The following is a 19019-nucleotide window of genomic DNA, read 5'->3' on the forward strand; positions in this document are numbered from 1 at the left end:
GTGGATCCGCTTTACATGACCATTTTTATTCTTAGACGGAAATAAAAGATGTTTAGTTCCGTCATCAAAGCCTAATATCAGTCTCCAAAAATGTATAAATATCATGCTGCCATCCCTATCAGTTTCTTAATACTCAAAGCCAGACAAACACCCACTCCCTCCTTCACTACGATAAAATGGCCACAGACTCCCAAATAACCATCTCATACCTACCACCAACGGACCTAACGGCCTACCAGCGCGAAATCCCCGCCGCCAAGCAGCCCTTGATTCCTGCTATCTTCCATGACTCTATGGTAGTCCGCACCGACGTCTTTATCACTGAACAGAATGTCCCACCCGAATCTGAATTTGATGCTGATGACTCACGAAGCTGTCATTTGGTTGCGTATGATACCGTCACAGATGCTGATGGTATCACAGCACGCAAGATTCCCGTTGGGACGGTCCGGATAGTCCCATTTCCCCATGCACCACACCCGACGCCTGGAGAGAGTTACTGGAGTGGTGTTCCCCAAACAGATGACCCTACTAAAACAAGATCTGCTGCTCCTAGCACTCACCACAACATAAAGATCGACAAAAACGGCATGGCGTTGATTGACCGTGCTACTATTATGCATGACGGACGCGAGCCGTATTTTAAGCTTGGCCGACTTGCGGTTCAGAAAGAGTATCGTGGGAAGGGCATCGCAGGTGTCCTCGTGCGGTCGGCGTTGAAGTGGATCTCGGAAAATGCGACATCATTCGGCTCAGTATTGGTTCCAACTAGCGAAGGTAGCGGCGAAAGTCTGAAATTCAAGGGCTTAGTCTGTGTTCATGCGCAGGTGCAAGCTAGTAGATCGTGGGCTCGGTGGGGATTTATAGTCGACGAGGAGATGGGAACGTGGAATGAGGAGGGCATTTCGCATGTGGGAATGTTCCAGCGTGTTCCAATGTCGGAGTAGACTAACAAACAGTTAGCTAGTCACAATAATGAAGTGGTTGCGTTTTATGTATTTAATATGCATGGTATAATTTAACTTCGCTTCATGTACGGCAAAATGTCTAGTTCCATTGCAGCTTCATGAATCGTTCCTGTAAGTGTGCTTCAAACACGCCATCATCTGCGCGATAATGCCCAAGGCTCAATGCCTTTTCGAACCATATCTTTGCTGCTTCGTCATTTCCAGAACTCCATAGATCTGTGGCGTGGTTGAAAGCCATGATAGTAATCCATTCCAGTTCATCCGGTGGAAATATTGTCGATTTCTATGTCATTTATTAGGTATTTATTAGCCTTTGTTACTTGGACTATGAGATAAAGACAGGCGAAACTCACTGCCGGGCCGTCCTTTGCAATGTTGAGAACATTGTTCAGAGTCTCAAGTGCAAGGTCTTCGGAGTAGGGCAATACAACTTGGAATAGACAACGCATGTATTTAGCCAGTTTGGCACTGTCGAACTGCTCAAGTTTCCATATTTCGTTAATTATAAGCTGCAAGATGCGATAAAGCTCTGCTAGTTGTTAGAAATATACCATACTCTTCTAGTCCTGGAATATTGCACCAACCTCGTGATGGGATGTCGGTTAGAGACAGCATGTAGTCGCCCATGCCTTTAAGCATTTCTGCGCTAGGGCACGTAGCAACAGACTTGCCTACAATCGTCCTCATATCGTCCCATTCTTTCTGGGCTGCAGCAGCCTCAAAGTCGAATACATAGAGTACCGAAAGCTTAGCCATTAGGTCTTTTTGTATGTACGGCTCGTATGTATCTTTCCGGGCTTCAAACTCTTCATCGTAAGCCGTGACATGCTTTCGTAGCTCAAGGTAAGCCTGATGTCTTTCTTTAACATTTTCTTCTGAGCGAGCAAGAGCAGCGAGTGCAGCACTGATAACAAAATTGCCACAGAGCCTCTTTAAGGAAAGATCGTGAGAGGTGCTAATAGATATATCCTCGGGGTAGAATTCAGTGATTGCCAAACAAACCTTCATCAAGCGGCATACTAGCATCGGTGGCCATGTGTCTACGTGCTTTAGAGCTGTGTTATATGAGTTTTGGTTGAACCAGTCTAGCTCTTGTGTGGGGAATAGCTTTCCTCCCTTGGCATTCTTGGGGAGTTTTGCTATCGCTCTCAAAGCTTCATTGATGTTAGCACCTGGAGTGTACAAGCAAAATCAAGTTCAGTACCAACCAGCTTCAAACACGATGCAAAGGTCTGTAGCAATGTCTTCTAGCTCATTCATAACTCCCCGATCTAGCTTTTGGTACAGCAAACGAATCGTACAGCGCATTAAACTTGGCACATGCATGTTCGAGTCTGGAACAGCCTCAGTAACTTCCATTAGGTTCTTCATGGCAATAATGGCGGTATCGAGATTCCCAGCATGTTGAGAGTCCATGACACAAGCGTATAGGATGTCTTTGCTAGCCTTGGTAGCGTGGGTGATGTTCCTTAGACAAGCGGCCGCAAAGTCGCTGTCTTTGCTTCTAGTTGCAACTTTGAACATGAGGAAGGCGGTGGCTTGCTCCTTTTGCACAGATTCGGGGAGATTGTGAAATACTTCTTTTGCCTTTTCAAAGTCGCTCTTCTCTAGAGCACAGAATATCAATTTTCTATGTTGCGTTAGTTACAGGCATGCTTCATATTAGTCAAAAGAATTCATGCATACCGCCCAAGCTTCCCTTGGTTGGCAACACCGCCATTCTCAAAAAGTGGATGTAGAGCAGCCTGGCACCATGTCTCGGCGTCAGAAAGGCGGGCTTTTGTAACTGAAGCTTCAATCCTTTTCCACAAAACTGATTGAATCGCCCCAGCCGTCATAGAGTCAACGGGCGCCTGAATCGCCTGGTGCACGTTGTTGATAGTAATGCTCAAGGAATGGTCCGTATCCGGTTCATCGAGCGCAGCATACATCCACACGACGATGATCAGTGACTTAGAAATCCAATCATGATTTCCCGAGCCAATGGCGACATCGCACAGTAGAGTCCTGGCAACCGACAAGGCTTTAAATGGACTTCTTTCTTTTAGCATCTTTGCTTCATGGAGAACAGTCTTAAATTGGGATTCCGACAGACCCGGAGTCCGGGAAAATCGCTCCAGAGTGCTCGCAAACGCCTCAGAATCAAATTCTTCCTGGGGGGCCGCTTTCAGAGCATGAATACGAAGCAGCAAAACAGCAGGCAAGTGTCCGATATCGCTTTCCAGCTGGCATATCAGCTCGTTGGCGTGTTCTCGCCCTTCAGGTGTTTCTTCAAGAAGATGGCCACGCACCAAGGTTTGCATAATGGTGAGTCGTTGCTCAATACCAAGACGTGACAATTTATCAATGTGATGAAGCGTTATGATCTCATATGCACGCTTCAACCAAGTGACACCCAGCTTATAGTCCTTTTTACGCATCAGACCCTTGCCAATATCTAGGATGACCTCTGCTAGGTTTTCGGAGTAGATAGAATCGAGACTTTGGAAAAGGGTCTTGCTTTTATCATACATGTGATTCGCGACATCGAGTCTGCCCTGTTTTGAAGACTTGAAAGGCGGTTAGAAATAACAGTACACGCCACTGGTTAGTACGAACTCACTAGGCTTGTACGGAGGACGAAATACTCGGCGTCATATTTGGTAAGAATAAGCTTTTGCTCGTCGGTTAATTCTTCCTTGCGAGCCAAGCCCTCACTAAACTCAACACTACGTTTAAGTACGACAAGGCAAGAGTCTAGCTCACTTTCGTCTATAACCAAGTTAGCAAGATAAATGGTTCATTTCTAGGGCCATTATAAAAGACTTACCAAGACACGTCCGAGCTGCCGATAAGGATATTCTGTAAATACCTAACTGGGTTTCAGTCACCACACTTTTCAAGGCCTCGGTGCCTCCTTGCCATCGCGTGAGATCCAGAAGCTGGAAGGCAAATGTTGTAGCTTTAACGAGCAGTTGGCGGCGTGGAGAAATATAGTTGGCCTGTTCTACACCCAAGCCCTCGTCCTTTTTCCTGAGTAGGCGACAGGTCAGATTCCAGAGGCTAGTCGCGGATCGATCAAGCTCGTTGAGTTCGCGGGCATAGACTAAAAGTCGCTTTTGGCACAGCTTGTCTGCCGTACGAGCATGGGATGCGATATCGGACGATAGCGACTTGATCGAGGGGTTATCAACGGAGGTTGTAATGGTTTTGCATATTGTGTCACAGAAGCCTTTGTCTCGTCTAGTTAGATAATGGGATGCTCGATATACGAAAGAATGGTTGGTGGATAGTTACCGCAAAGGCCTTTGATCTTAGCTTGGATCTCTGAAGAAACTGGCATACCGAGCCACCTATATTGTTCTGACAACTGGATGGTACGGGAATTATCAAGGAGCCAAAAGTGCTAGACTCAACTCAAGAGGAAGCCCAGGTAGAAATAGCCACGGTGATAAATAGAAATAGGAAGGTACGGAGTCCAACTTTTCACCACCAACTCTTCTTTCCCCAAGTTTTCACGTGACTTGATGAATACAACTATATACGAGAAAGGTTGACTTTACATATAAATACATTTCCTTGACTGTTTCAAGGTTCTTTGTAGCAGTTAATAATTCTAGCACTGGTTTAATACTGCAGTTCGCCAGGTGTTTATTTTATTATGGCCTACCCTAAGACATCGAACAGACAAAGGCCTTGTGTATGTAAGAACAGAACAACCTACACGTATGAACGCTCTCTAATGGCTAGGGTCGTGGGGCAAAAAGTTTCCGATGATTAGGGTCGGCCTAAAGATCCAATGGGTCAGTATTTGACAGTATAGACGCCTATGCGCTACCATGACCAGCACTCACATTTTGTAGTCGTCGCGGTGGATCATGAAAGAAAAGGCACAATTAACAGTTACATTAGTACTGTCATCGGGGGACTTGAGTGAGCAGGCCGTCAACAGCGTGTCATGGTCTGGGTCAAAGGCAATAGTTTCGAACTCTTCCCAGTAGCGCACCATAGACTCCTCAGTTATGATTTGATGTAATGCGATCGAGCCCTAATGGATAGTTAGTTATAGTGCCACATCGCATAGAGACAGTAAATCAATCCCCAAGGAGAGATCCATAAGCCATTCCACTCACATCACGCAGCTCCTCCACGGGGACATGCAACAATTCAGCCATCTCCTTGTTGCCTCGAAATATCTCCCCAGTGCGCCGCCATAGACATGCGGGAACGGCCATGCTAGCAAACACGCGGTCATATTCTAATAGCTGCTTTTCAAACCACATTTCAACCATCACAAGCTCCATATCTGTCAAGGCCTGTGCAATCTCACGAAACTTGGGCCGGAAACGGTTCAGGCACTTCAAAATCTTTTGCTTGCTAGTCAGTGCTATGTGTGAGTCCAGATATGTCGACAGCTTTTGGTATCCCTTGATGTAGTTGAAAGGTTTAAGCAGGCCTGCCTCATATTTAGCCTTTAAGACAAGCTGCATACGTTCTTCCGGGTTGTCGTTTCCGGTAGGATCTGCAGCTTGAAGATAGTAATCGCGACGAGCTTTGTCACGGTCACGTGGGGGGACATTTAACACTGGAAGAGTTCCCGGAACCGCAATAGTAGAACTCGGAGCTAGTGTTGTTCCTACTGTAGCTGGGGCAGTGGTAGGCGATGTGTTTAGGGTGGCTGGGGCAATGGAGGTAGGAATCTTCGGGTCTGGAGGTGGAAGCATAGACCCGATACCAGTAATTGAAAGCCCGTCAACTCGCACTGGAGGACCACCGGCAGCAGAATTATGCGAGTTAGCATTTCCGACCAAGTGGTTGCTCCCATTTAAGGAGGCGAATCCGTTCAGGATTTCGGGGCGCGAATTGTTGCTCAAGGTAGCAGCAGGATCCGCGGTAGATTCATCGTTACTTAAGCCCAAGCCATCGTCAAGCATGCTAGTGTGCAGGAAGTCATTGAGCAGCTGGAATTCATTATTGACTTCAGACGCAGCCATGTAGCTAGAGTGAATATTAGGTATATCATGGAAATGGTTATGGCCCATGAAGAGTTCAGAAATTGATATGACTGATGGCAAGTTAGAGCACGAACATTCAAGATCAGCGCGCAGGAAATCTATTAGAATAATGGCCCAGGACAGCCATTCTCAGTGTCAGCCAACTTACATGGGTTTATAGAACCGTTATTCAGGCCCCCGGCCTGGGCCTGGAGCTCTGCGACCGTTACAGGCGGGACCAGATGCAGCATATCCTCCTGACCCAAACCAAAATTTGAGGCCGCTGCTGCTGCTGCTACGGCTGCCGCTGTCACGCTGGCGGAAACATCTAGAGCTGAGACTTGGGCCTGTCGTTGCTGAAGAAGCTGCTGTTGTTGCTGCTGCTGCTGTTGCTGCTGTTGGACTTGTCGTTGTTTTTGGGTGTTGGTAAGCGCAGAGGCAGCACTGCTAGCCGCTACTGTTGATGCTGCTGCGCTTTTGACCTTTTTCGAGTCGGGTTCTCGTTTCTCGTCATGGCACAAATGGCCAATATTGCGTTTGATACATCTTGTGCAAGGACGTTCCTATATACAGCCTATGGGTCAGCCAGCGTTATTTAGGAGAGCATCAACATCAAGTAACTGAAGGAGGAAAATCGAGGGTTGTAATGAGCGCTTTCAAGCATGATACTTCAAACTCGGATGTGATTGGTCGAAAGCGGCGTACGGGCCGATAAACTTGAGCCCAGTATCTTAGGGGGGGCGTAGCACGTACCAGATCGCATGTCATGTGCTAGACAGAGAGAAAAGATGTTAGTAATGATAATTGCCAGAAATTTACTACACAAGACGAGGCCAGGCTGTATATGACGTAGGTTGCGCAATCTTCAGTGCTTTGCTCTATCTCGTATTTTTATGTGATGCTTTACGCAAGAAACATGGAAGGATACCAAAAGTCGTGAGAACGGCCATGTTTGGATAAAACAGAGTGAGCAGGCCTGAAGAAAGGAAAGTAGTGTAGTACTCACAGATCGACGGCAATAAATGCAGGCTATAGCAGGAAAAAAGGGTTAGAATTCGTAGTCGCCCTGATGTTTGATGAGCAGCCCTACTCACCGTGGTTAACCTTTCTACGCTTCTTTGGCGCTGGCTCTACACCTTGTGGTGGGGCATGCTCTTTGCGGTCCTTTTCTTTTTGACGACCATGTGAAGCCTGTGCTGGTACTGCCACTGTTGTTGCAGCACTGGCAGCACTGGTAGTACTGCCAGCGGTGGTAGTACCAGCGTCATTGCCTCCAGCTGCGTACGTATGGACAAGGTTTGGGTTTGAGATGGCAGCGACAGAGGCAGTTGCCTGTTGACTTTGCGGATGTGGCTTAATTGGGGTGTGAGTGGTAGCGGGCGTTGCTGTGGATGAAGGGGCAGATGGCGCCAGTACTGGCGCGGCCAGTGGTGTAGACACGGGGACGGACGTGGAGACACAACCAGGTGTAGAGGGAGCGGCAGGGGCCGGGGCGATTGCTGGTGCGGAGGCAGGCAAGATAGCTTTTGGTGCTGAAGCGTCAGTCGCTACTGGCGTCGCTGTCATCGCTGTTGTGATAGGAGCGGTCCCCTGCTCGGACACACCCATCTGATCTACGGGGTTGCTTGCTGCTAAAGGCGCATGCGCTTGAGTAGATGCATCTGAAGGAGCAGCAAGATCAGCATTGGCACCAGTACCATTGCTAGGGCCAGCAGCCTTGTCAGTCGCTATCGGTGTCGATGTCAAGGAAGAATATGGAGGCGCCCCTGTCAGGTGTGGAATAGTGTGAGCAGCAGTACTAGGTGGTCCGAAACGCGCCGGCACTAGCTCACCATCAGAAGGCTTGTCCATTATTATATAATAATAGCGAGAGGGGCGGGCGGGCGAATCAGCGGAAAGCGGTATGGCCGGGTGTTCTCTAGCAGGAAACACTAAGCCGTAGAGGAAGCTGACAGTTGCCAACAGCTAATAAGCTAGGCAATCCACGAAAGAGACGTATAAGTAAGTAATAAAAGAGAAAAGAAAGTAGAAAAGGCGAGGATTTTACTTTAGCGTTGCTACTATCGTGATGAAAATATGGGGTTTCGCTTCAATTCTTAGAAAAAACGAAAAAAAGAAAAAAAAGTAACAAAAATCGCCTAGAAAAAATAAACAAAGACAAAAGAAAAAGAAAATGGCCGAAGCGCCCTGTGAGGCAAAGTTAGACCAAGTGCCACGTCCAAACAAGAATGCAGTGATGTTGAAGAGATATAAAACAAAAGAGAAAAAGAAAAAATAATTCACACAAAAAAGCAAAGGGCGCTGTCAGAATGGTTCTACAATTTTCTGTGGAGAAGGCCCGATAAATTGGGGGTCTTCGCCGTTCTTCCGTCTCTAGGGTTGCACGGATGACTGGGTTAAGGGTTACATATCTGTAGACATCCAAGCTCACTTTCATAGCATCCCGATTTTAGGACAGGAAAAGTAGCAAAGCTTCGATTCAATGTGTGTCGTTGTTAATAACGCGTAGCTTGCACACCAAGCGCTAGTCTATTGCCCTTCTCTCAACTGCATCTAAATATACACAAAGAAGCTTTGCTCACCATCCTTTGGCGTCACCTTTGTCGCTCGCATGATCGGATCCTCGCACGCCAACCGAATTCTCTCTGTTGTCGCCGGGCTCTCCAAGTGCAAAAGTCCCGCATATGCACCGTCTTCTGTCTGCCTCACACCCCCTGCACTCTTAACTGAGGCTGCCTCAACTCCATACTTGGATCGTGCTGCCTTCAGCGCATCGCGGATCGCGAAAAATACGGCACTCCCCATGAACAGCGGCGGCTCACCCACACCACGTGACCGCTGGATCGTGCGCAATTCTTTCCACTCCACATCCTTGAGAAGCCGCACGTTGAATACCTGTGGTACATCGCGGAAGCCCGGGATCTTGTATGCGCCAGGTCCGCGAGTAAAAAGCGCACCTTTCATAGGTCCACCACGGAGCCATAGTGATTCCTCCATGGTGAAGAGTCCCATTCCTTGAACAAAGGCACCCTCAATCTGGCCGTAGTCAATAGCAGGATTGATGCTTTGTCCCACATCCATCTTGATGTCAGCGCGGAGACATGTCCAGGAACCAGTGAGAGTGTCAACCTCAACTTCAGCTGCCGTTACGCCCTGTGTAAAGTAAAAGAACATTTTTCCACGGTTGGTACCCCATTCATAACCGATTTCAGGAGTCTTGTAAAACCCTTGGGCCGAGAGGTTCACTCGATCAAAGTAGGCGGCATGCGCAAGCTTTTCCATAGTGGCTTCAGGGCCGAGCTTTTCGCGGTATGGAGCAAGCCGCTCATTCAGTTGCTGGCAGGCATTATAGATGGCAAAGCCATTCAGATCAGAAGATGCCGAGGCAGCAGTTGCGGATGCATTAGCCACGGTGTTTGTGGAAGTCTCGGCAATAAAGATGCTTTCCAAAGGGACATTGAGCGCATCAGCCGCAATCTGCGTCATCTTGGTATGCAGACCCTGCCCCATTTCTACACCACCATGGGCCACTAGAATTGACCCATCGTGGTAAATGTGCACTAGTGCTCCAGCCTGGTTGAGGAACAAGGCTGTGAAACTGATGCCAAACTTCGTAGGAATGATGGCCAAACCTCGCTGCTTCCATTTGTTCATCTTATTGAACTCAACAATAGCCTGGCGGCGCTCAGCATACTGTGCCTCTTCTAGCACTTGCTTGTACATCAAAGGCACATGCCAATCCGTCACGGCCTGGTTAAAGTGTGTGGTATCTCCTGGTTTCAGGAAGTTCCTCTCCCGAAAGGACTCAGCCGAAATGCCGAGTAGATCAGCAACCTCATCCATCATGCTTTCGCAGACAAACATGCCCTGAGGCCCACCAAAGCCTCGGAAGGCGGTGTTAGACACGGTGTTGGTCTTGCAAATCAGGCCACGCACAGCAACATTAGGGATCTGATAGCAACCGTCGACGTGCGACATGCCACGCTCCAAAACAGCCTGGCTCAAGTCCGTAGACCAGCCACCATTGTTGTACAGGTCAACATCTAGAGCTTTGATCATGCCGTCCTTATTGACACCAATTTTCCACTTGCCCAAAAAGGGATGGCGTTGACCAGACCATACAATGTCTTCCTCGCGAGTGAGCATGTACCTAACTGGCCGTCCGGTTTTGCGGGCCGCAACGGCACAAGCACATGCCAGAGGCACAGCACGTGTTTCTTTTCCACCAAAGCCACCTCCAAGACGCTTAACACGAACCAATACTTTGTTGACTTGGACGCCGAGCGCCTGGGCAATAAATACTTGCCTAGAAAGGAAGAGACAGGTTAGGGCAACGGGGAAAAAAAAAGAGAGCTGGAACAAAAGAAGAAAACCCGTTGTTGGTTCGAATGGCCCAGTTGAACTGGAGCATTGGGAATTGAGCCCAATGCGGGGGTCGAACCCGCAACCTTGAGATTAAGAGTCTCACGCTCTACCGATTGAGCTAACCGGGCGGGTCTTGGGTGAGTTTTTGAAGATTTGATGACATCATATCTCAAGGAGGATTGCGGGGAAGAGGGAGGGGGAGAACGTCAAATTGTACAAACAAACCAAAGAAAGGAGTACTTACGTTTCATTTGCATTCTGTGTGCTTGAGTACACCTCGACTTCGCCATTCTCTGGCTTGGGTACCACAGCTGCTGCTTGGGTTTCCAGATAAAAGTGCTCCTGGCCGCCCATGCGGGCTGTACCTTCAAAGACATGGTCGCATGTCTCAAAGGCTTTTTGCACATCTCCCTTGACAATAGACTTTTGTGCCGAGTGGAAACTACCAGCCTGGATAGCCTCCTCCATGGTCATGATGGCGGGAAGCTCCTCGTACTCTACCTTAACCTTGCGAGCAGCTTCGGCGGCGCGATTGGCTGACGTAGCGATAATCATGCCAATAGACTGGCCAACTGTGTAGACCTTGTCTTCGGCAAAAATCACCTCATCAAATGCTGGTGGTCCAAACTTGTTCGCCTGTGCTGAAGGGAGATCGTCCTTGTCAATGTAGTCAACCACACCGGGCATATCAAGAGCCGGCACCCAATCGACGGAGAGAATCTTAGCATGGGCTTTGGTCGACATGACAAAGCATCCATATAGCTCATTGCGCTGTGGTGGGATATCATCAATATATGTTGCTGTTCCAGATACCTGATTCAGTGCTGCAACATGGTTTTTGCTCTGACCAAACGTTTCGCGCTCGTACGCTGCAGCGACGCTATGGTCTTGGGATGACGTCATAATCTCACGTGTGATCTCTGGTACAGCTTCTTTGTCAACATGCTCCTCTTTGACGCCCAGAGTAGTAAGTATGTCGTGATAGTATCGGTAAAACAGCGACACTGCAAGAGACCGGCGGTATGAAGCCATGCCTCCAGGAACACTAAAAGGCAAGTCGAACTCTAATCCAAGCGAGCCCATGGCCCCCTCTAGCGTCTCAAGCTCTGAAAGCTTTCTTCCTGTTAAAAAGGACTCTGTCTTCTTGGCCGCAACGGTCGTAGCAGCCAATCCTCCGTACACCATGCTGCACTCAGTGACAATCCCAGCAGAGTCTAGAGCCAGTCTAAATGCGGTCGTGACAATAGCAATGTCGTCGTCCTTGCGCTTAGCCTGCTTGTATGCACGAAAGAATTCGTTTTTGGGCTTTGTAATAGGAATTCGAATTTTTGTGAGCACTGCATCTGAGGGAAGTGCTGTGCGGCGATACCCTGTAAAGAATTGGCCCATAGGGAGGTCTGTTGTCTTGGTCATGGACTGTGCTACAAGAGTAGCTCCAGCAGCCCACAGGACAGGGTTCAAGTCTGAGATTGGCGAAGCAGTAACCAGGTTTCCCGCCGGTGTTCCTACATTGCGGATTTGACGACCAGCAAAGTACTTGAGTTGGTTATTCATAGCAGCGAAAACTTGGCCCCTTTCCGGCCCGTAGTGCTTGACAGCGTCAAGACACAAGTATTCAAGATCTGTCAAAGATACATTGGCGCCAATCTCGATATGGTCGTCGTTGAAGGTAAATAACCGCATCTCGGGGATGTCGCCCACGTATACCGAGATAGGGTACTGGACTGCCTTGAATTTGATTTCGATTTGTGTCTCTGAGCTGCCGCCAATAATCTTGGCATTTGGAATGGCTGCTTTGATTTCCAGCAGCTGCGAGAGAGTGACAGGCCGCAGCCACTTCTTCCTCGTGTTTCCAAACATCAAAGGGCGCATTACATGCTTCTTTAAGGATGGCGGGTAGATCAGCTCTGTGTCGGGCTTGTATTCGATAAAGCCCGGGGGGGTAAATCGCTTGATTGGCTGGCTATCAAGCTTGCTTTTGCAACAGCCATTGCCATTTCCCGACTCTTGTTCCATACAACATCCGGAACCCCCGTTTTCGGTGGCCTTGCCACAGGACGAAGCACCAGCGGTAATGCTGAATGACTGGGCAGCATCAAGGATTGGCCTATATCCCGTACATCTACACAGATTTCCGTCAAATGCTTCCTCCAAATCATGGGATGTAGGGGCGTCGTTGTTTCGCAAAAGTGCGTAGAGACTCATGACAATGCCTGGCGTGCAAAACCCACACTGGCTACCATTAAGTTTTCCAATACGCTCTTGGACGGGATGTGGTCGTTTGACATTTCCGATACCTTCAACGGTGATGACGTGTTTTCCATCAACGCTGACGAGAGGTGCAAGACAGGCATTTACACTGGCGTGGTAGATTTTGCCGGTGGTAGGGTTGTGTTGACTGACTACTACAGTGCAAGCACCACAGCCCCCCTCACCACAGCCACTATTGAGATAAGCGTGAGCGTGTGCCAACTGGAGCGTATAGGCCCCTAGATACATATCACGAAAGTATGTGATGCAAAGAAATAGCTTACAGCTTAGTACCAGTCAGCCCAATACCTCGCAGGTATTCGAGAAGGGTAGTTTCTGGATCCACATCATCCACAACTACTCGCGTGCCGTTGAGATAGAATCTGAGGGTATCGTCGAATTGTGTGGTAAATGAAAGGGCGGTTTTGTCTGCAGCTGCAGTCTCCGAGACCACAGCACTAGGGGACATCGTGAAGGCGAGGACGTGAATAGAAGTAGGTAGGTATTGGCAAGGATAATATCGCATATATGAGCCAGTAATTCTGTAGGGGAACCTGATAAGCAAAAGACCAGGGATGAGCAAAAAAATAGCACACTGCAAGCACAGAACGTTGCTGTTGTTGTTGTATGCAAGTGGGAAGTTGTCAATGTCAAAACGACAGCTGTATTTAAAGTTGACTGTCTGCATGTGCAGTTCGTGCCCTGTTCTTATAGAAGGCCTCCCACCCACTTGCCTCCCTAATAGCAGCTTTCAATAGAGCCCAACGTCAGTGCTTACAGGGGGATCCATTAGTTGTTAGCTCTACAATGCCCAAGTACCCCACAGTAGCAGTTTTCCCCCCTTTAGTCCTTCCTTGGCTTACCCATTGCCAACAGGCCTCCTCTGACTGGATATTTGGTATATCATCAGCTACCAAAAAGAGACAATTAGTCTAAGCCGTTTCTAAACTAATCTACTGCGTCTTAGAATTTCAGTCTTCCCCGCCGTTGGCCGGCTAACATCCCCGTCTACGGGTGCCTGAGCGTTTTGTCTTGGGTCATTTGGCAGCAGAAAACTTGAGCAATTAGGCCTGCTGAAAGTGGGGGGGTTGTTGTTCCAGTAGCTCCGCTAGAGTAGCTGACGGAAAGCCGACGGAGAAGTACCATTGTTTCTTATCAGGGAGGCTTATCAGTGTTACACGGTGATATGATAAGAGTGCTCAAGGAGGCCGGAAATCTCATCACGTGAGTAAAGCTTTCTCGATAACCCTACCAACTCCTTCTATGGAAAATAAGCTTCGAAGAGAACTTTGGACATAAGCATCGCAGCTTGCCCATCATCTACTTTCCCTCATCATTGATGAACACAAGACTTTGCGAAAACTTCAGTTGTGTTGGTGTTTAATTGTCTAATAAACCTGTACTATGTGCGACAAAACAAGCTCTAGAGAGGCGTCTCTAGTCCCTATTATTGATGCTTCCATAGCGAAAATCCCGCCTTACCTTCCTCACGAACGGGTATTTCCTATCCAGATTGGCACTAGATTATTCAAGCTCTCGGGCGCATCGATTTCTTCTGATGGTGTGTTTATTTAGGGGGGGAAGGGGGGTATATGCGCCGTTACTTCTGTTCATGCTAACCTATATTTAATGTCTGTACAGCGCCCTCATACTTTTCGCAATGGTTCAAATGCAAGATCCAGGAAGCTGGAGAGCAAAACCTCGACTTTTCTACGATCCCAACGCTATACATCGACCGCGACCCTGATACGTTTAGTGATATTGCGCTACACCTCCAAGGCTACCATATACATCCACGCGACGGCATGCACTTTGTGCGCCTCTTTGCCGACGCGCAATTTTACAAGCGTATGTTTCTCCGTGCTGTATACTCTCGCAGGTCGCATAGACGTTAACCGTGGTGAGATACATGTAGTACCAAAACTGATATCACAGCTCAATGATGAATCCATATTCATTTCTCTTGGCGGCCGGGAGTTCAACATACCCCGTGAACTGTTCACCAGTCCCGAAAACTCGCCCAACTACTTCTCGCTCGGGTTCGCAATGTTCTTCTCCAAACCAGAGGAAATATTCCCTGGCCTGGAGCGGGTAGGCTTGCTGCGTCCACCTTCGATTCTTCCTCCGTCTGTACCGCACCGTAGCGCCGATGTTTTCGAAGATATTCTAAAGCTTTTAAGAGGGTACCCCCTCGAGATTCGAAATGAACAGCATCGTGGGGCTCTGCTACGCGATGTGCGTTATTTCAACTTTAAAGGCCTAGAGCAGAAACTCATACCACACTCTATTACCTTCAACCTTCGAAGACAAAAGATGGAGATTGTAGTCAGGCTTGAGGATATCCTGAAAAGTGGTCTTTCGGTAGCCCGCAACACGGCGGATATGAACCAAAATGTCCATACAACCTGGGCCAATTACGCGCGGCCACTGGTAGACAAGGAATCCATGGAACTGGTTGTCGAGATTGGATCTGAGCAGACCCGACTACGCTTTGAACCCAACGGCGACGTTCGCGCCCAATTCTACGGCATTGCGAATGCTAAAGTTGGCAAGCTGCTCTCTATCCTAGCCGGGAAAATGAAATTGCCACCACATATCCTTGACGGGGGAGTAGGGGAGGTACACATAACTTCATCAACCGAGGGTACATCACTACCAAGCATCAAGGCCTTTTCCGATGAATTGGTACGTGTAGAACTGACGTCAGAGACATCAATTACTCTGAATGGGGAAAATCACGTATTAGAAAGTAATGATCGGAATGACAATACAATGGAAACACCTGACAGCGGCCCGTCACGGAAGAGACAAAGGACAAGACAAAGCTATGGGGTTGGCTCTGAAGACACAGAAGAGTGGATTGTCAAGAAAGGGCAATGGCGGCTCAGGATACAAAGCTCTCAGAACCCAGCAAGGCCTGTAGAGTGTGTGATGGTGGGTGTCAAGATTGATGCGACATCCAATGAGATGAGTCGCAACAAGGAACGAGGGTTTTTGTAAGGGGAGAATCCCTAAATGCATGGCCATTCAATCATGTTTTCAGTCAGCTAAAGGCGTTGCATGAACTGAGCAAGACAAGATATCCTAATCACCTAGACCTCGTACTTCCCGAAGTCTCCGTCATTTCAAGGCATGCTGAACACTAAACATTGGCAGGATTTCGGGTTCTTGGAATTCCGTTGACCGCTGTCCGCTGCCCTTGAAAACCACATGTTCCCCTTAAAGTGCTATGATGTTGGTGTGTGGCTTCAAAATTCTCACCACTAGGTGCCGGACCAGTGGCAGCTAGTCAATAGCGAGTAGCACACCACTGAAATCCTACATGGAAACCCCATCCCTGATTTGAGTGTAGGCGGCCCCCCACCCGAGTCTCTCCGAGATCCAATCACAGACCATGCTGCGGCTCTGCTGCCAAGTGAAGACGTTATGTTTGTGTGTAGACTGGCCCCAAAAGAAACCGAAGAAGAGCCCATAGCAGGCGGGTTACGGGTTCTAGCAGGCAATTTTTTTTTTTAAAAAAAAAAAAACTTTCGGCAAAATAAAAAGGAAAGGAGTACTGTCACTAGTTAGTGATTGCTGGGGCAAGAGCATGTATTCTAGGAAGGAACAAGACGCCTTCCAAAAGGGAAAGAAAAAAAACTGGGTGCCTTTTTTTCCAGGCCTCTAAGAAAGTCGAAGTTTTCCCACACTTCCTCTAATCTTATTTCATTTGTCTTTTCTTTGCACAAGATCTTGTTCCTCCCGCATCTCCGCTCTTTTTGTTGTTTGTTGTTGCGTGTGTGTTTCTTTTTTTTTTTCCTTTTCTATTATAAAAAAGTGTTGCCGAAAAAATGTCTGCCACTACCGAGAAGCCCACGGGCCTTGCCCTGTACTCCCGTTTCGCCCTGGCCGGTGCCGTCTGCTGCTCCATCACCCACGGTGCCCTCACTCCCGTCGATGTGTAAGAATTCCCATAATCTAGCATTTGATCTAGTATATACGGAGCCAATTGGCTCGTTGGAAATCCATATTCGCCCGCTGTTCTCACACTATCGCCTGTCAATGTACTGTTTCAATTCCTATCCGGCTCATGCACAATCGTCGGTTCCGATTCGATTCGATAATATACGCGGCTATAAAGTATCCAGGAGTGTTTTGTCATGAGAACCACTAAAGCGGTAAAACGCCTTTGTCTCTAGACTAACGCCTGGTATTAATGAACTACCAAAAAAGTTTCTATTGCCAACGATAGCCTTGAATTCACCCTATAGTCATCAAACTCGACGAGACGGGCGATAGTGCAATCTCACTCACCATCGCAATTGACAGTATCATGCTAACAAAGGCCCTTTTCTTCCATATAGCGTCAAGACTCGCATCCAGCTTGACCCCGCTACCTACAACAAGGGTCTCGTTGGCGGCTTCCGTCAGATCATCCAGAAGGATGGTGCCGGTGCTCTGTTGACCGGTGTTGGCCCTACCTTTGCCGGTTACTTCATGCAGGGTGCCTTCAAGTTCGGTGGTTACGAGCTGTTCAAGCAGAAGTGGATTGACTTCCTCGGCTATGAGACCGCCGTCCAGAACCGTGGTGCTATCTACATTGCCTCGTCCGCCTCGGCCGAGTTCTTCGCTGATATTGCTCTGGTAAGTCTTAAGATGCTTCCACCCTCCTAGCGGCTTTGGCGCTGATGATGCCTGACTACTAACCTGTTTTTTTGCCTTTGAAATAGTGCCCCCTCGAGGCTACTCGTATCCGTCTAGTCTCTGAGCCCACCTACGCCTCTGGTCTGATCAGCGGTTTCACCAAGATCGTCAAGAACGAGGGTGTCGGTGCTCTATACGCCGGCTTTGGGCCCATTCTTCTGAAGCAGGTCCCTTACACCGTCGCCAAGTTCGTCGTCTACGAGAAGGTTGCCGAGGCCGCCTTCCGCAAGTTCCCCAAGGAGGACCTGTCTAACGGCGCTCAGACCCTGGTCAACCTGGGCTCTGGTCTGGTTGCTGGTTTTGCTGCCGCCATCATTTCGCAGCCCGCTGACACCATGCTGTCTAAGATCAACAAGACTAAGGGTGCTCCCGGCGAGGGCACTACTACCCGTTTGATCAAGATTGGAAAGGAACTGGGCATCAAGGGCTCTTTCACTGGTATCGGTGCCCGTCTGTTCATGGTCGGTACCCTGACCGCCTTCCAGTTCGCTATCTACGGTGATGTCAAGAAGGCCCTGGGTGCTACTGCTGGTGTTGAAATCTCCAAATAAGCAATACCCTCTACACTGAGCTTTTTGTTTGGGGAGAGCGAAGATGATGTGAAATACCCTACTAGGGACGGCGCAGATGTTATAATACGATGATATCCACAGATAGACAGAAACGTGTACAACATTGGTGTCAAAATTGACAATTTATCAATATTTTCTTACTTATATTTTTATGTCTTTAGAACGATACTACTAGCTGTGCAGTGTTTTTTAAAAGTCTAGTCTCCCGAGGTTTGGTGAAGTCCATCTCATTGATTGGCGTTGAGCATGGCTAACGTTTATACAAAGACACAACATTGCACGCCCTAGCACTCTACAGGAATGAGACGGAAATCTGAGGGAGAGAGGAGGCCCAGGCTGGCCTAATCATCACAACAAAAGTGTGGGGAGAGCAGGCACTCACTTGGACAAGTTTACCTTGCAATGAAGTAGATAGAACACATGAAGAATGTTCCAGGGCCAGCTTTGACGATGGGGACAAGGGAGGAGAAGCAGATGGCCGGTTGGTTTGAGGCTGAGTATTAGCGTGGGGGTTAAAAACTATGACATCGGTGTAGTGGGGAACATTCTTGTCCAAATTTCTGTTTGATCTAGTTGTTTTTCAGAGCTTCTGATAATATGAAGGGTAAGAGAGTATCGTGAAAGTGGGAAATACAAAAAAGGAAAGGCAAATGGTACAACCAGATGCTTTTACTACGCTCCCCAACTGGGAATCGAACCCAGGTCACCTGCGTGACAAGCAGGTATGATCACCACTACACTATTGAGGAATTGAGCTTTTGGCGATTTTAGGGTCAGCAGACAAGGGTTATAGATTGAGCGTTTGGCGCCAATTTCTTTTTTTTTTTTTTTTTTTTTTTTTCTTTTTGTTTCTGACGACTACAGGTGGAAGACGAGTAACAAGCTTGCTTGGGAGCATACGAGCTTCTCTCGCCCAAAACCTGTGGTCAGCCCTGCAGAGGGTTAATTCTGTCCGGTAACCAATCCGGCGTCGTTTGATCTTAGTGATTCCCGTAGACGTTAAATAAATTCAACTCAACTCAACTCTTTTTTTTTTTTTTTTTTCTTTTTTGTTTCTGACGACTACAGGTGGAAGACGAGTAACAAGCTTGCTTGGGAGCAAACGAGCTTCTCTCGCCCAAAACCTGTGGTCAGCCCTGCAGAGGGTTAATTCTGTCCGGTAATCAATCCGGCGTCGTTTGATCTTAGTGATTCCAGTAGACGTTAAA

The 19019-nt window shown here is 48.1% G+C and overlaps 5 protein-coding genes across 5 annotated transcripts; 3 read left to right on the plus strand and 2 right to left on the minus strand.

Annotated features, from left to right (window-relative positions):
* Positions 1-176: 176 nt before the first annotated feature.
* On the plus strand, positions 177-947 carry HOO65_010900 (uncharacterized protein; the record flags this gene model as incomplete). The annotated part of the gene is made up of 1 exon (XM_070999828.1): positions 177-947. The coding sequence occupies one exon, from the start codon at positions 177-179 to the stop codon at positions 945-947; it is 771 nt and encodes a 256-aa protein (XP_070862722.1).
* A 100-nt stretch (positions 948-1047) lies between these two features.
* Positions 1048-7792, minus strand: HOO65_010901 (transcriptional regulator; the record flags this gene model as incomplete). The annotated part of the gene is made up of 12 exons (XM_071005224.1): positions 1048-1251; positions 1322-1497; positions 1553-2140; positions 2270-2598; positions 2655-3517; positions 3571-3719; positions 3820-4190; positions 4802-4995; positions 5081-6012; positions 6111-6487; positions 7032-7707; positions 7774-7792. The coding sequence occupies 12 exons, from the start codon at positions 7790-7792 to the stop codon at positions 1048-1050; spliced, it is 4878 nt and encodes a 1625-aa protein (XP_070862723.1).
* Positions 7793-8494: 702 nt separating this feature from the next.
* On the minus strand, positions 8495-13025 carry HOO65_010902 (Xanthine dehydrogenase; the record flags this gene model as incomplete). Its single annotated transcript, XM_071005272.1, has 3 exons — positions 8495-10247; positions 10551-12749; positions 12841-13025. 3 exons carry the CDS (start codon positions 13023-13025, stop codon positions 8495-8497), a joined length of 4137 nt encoding a protein of 1378 aa, XP_070862724.1.
* A 935-nt stretch (positions 13026-13960) lies between these two features.
* On the plus strand, positions 13961-15479 carry HOO65_010903 (BTB/POZ domain-containing protein; the record flags this gene model as incomplete). The annotated part of the gene is made up of 4 exons (XM_071005777.1): positions 13961-14117; positions 14198-14404; positions 14472-15241; positions 15303-15479. 4 exons carry the CDS (start codon positions 13961-13963, stop codon positions 15477-15479), a joined length of 1311 nt encoding a protein of 436 aa, XP_070862725.1.
* A 907-nt stretch (positions 15480-16386) lies between these two features.
* HOO65_010904 (Mitochondrial phosphate carrier protein) lies at positions 16387-17790 on the plus strand (the record flags this gene model as incomplete). Its single annotated transcript, XM_071005827.1, has 3 exons — positions 16387-16496; positions 16900-17179; positions 17266-17790. 3 exons carry the CDS (start codon positions 16387-16389, stop codon positions 17788-17790), a joined length of 915 nt encoding a protein of 304 aa, XP_070862726.1.
* Positions 17791-19019: the final 1229 nt, after the last annotated feature.

This window comes from Ceratocystis lukuohia (assembly GCF_044167205.1).
Source record: "Ceratocystis lukuohia strain C4212 chromosome Unknown Supercontig1_pilon, whole genome shotgun sequence".
NCBI lineage: Eukaryota > Fungi > Ascomycota > Sordariomycetes > Microascales > Ceratocystidaceae > Ceratocystis > Ceratocystis lukuohia.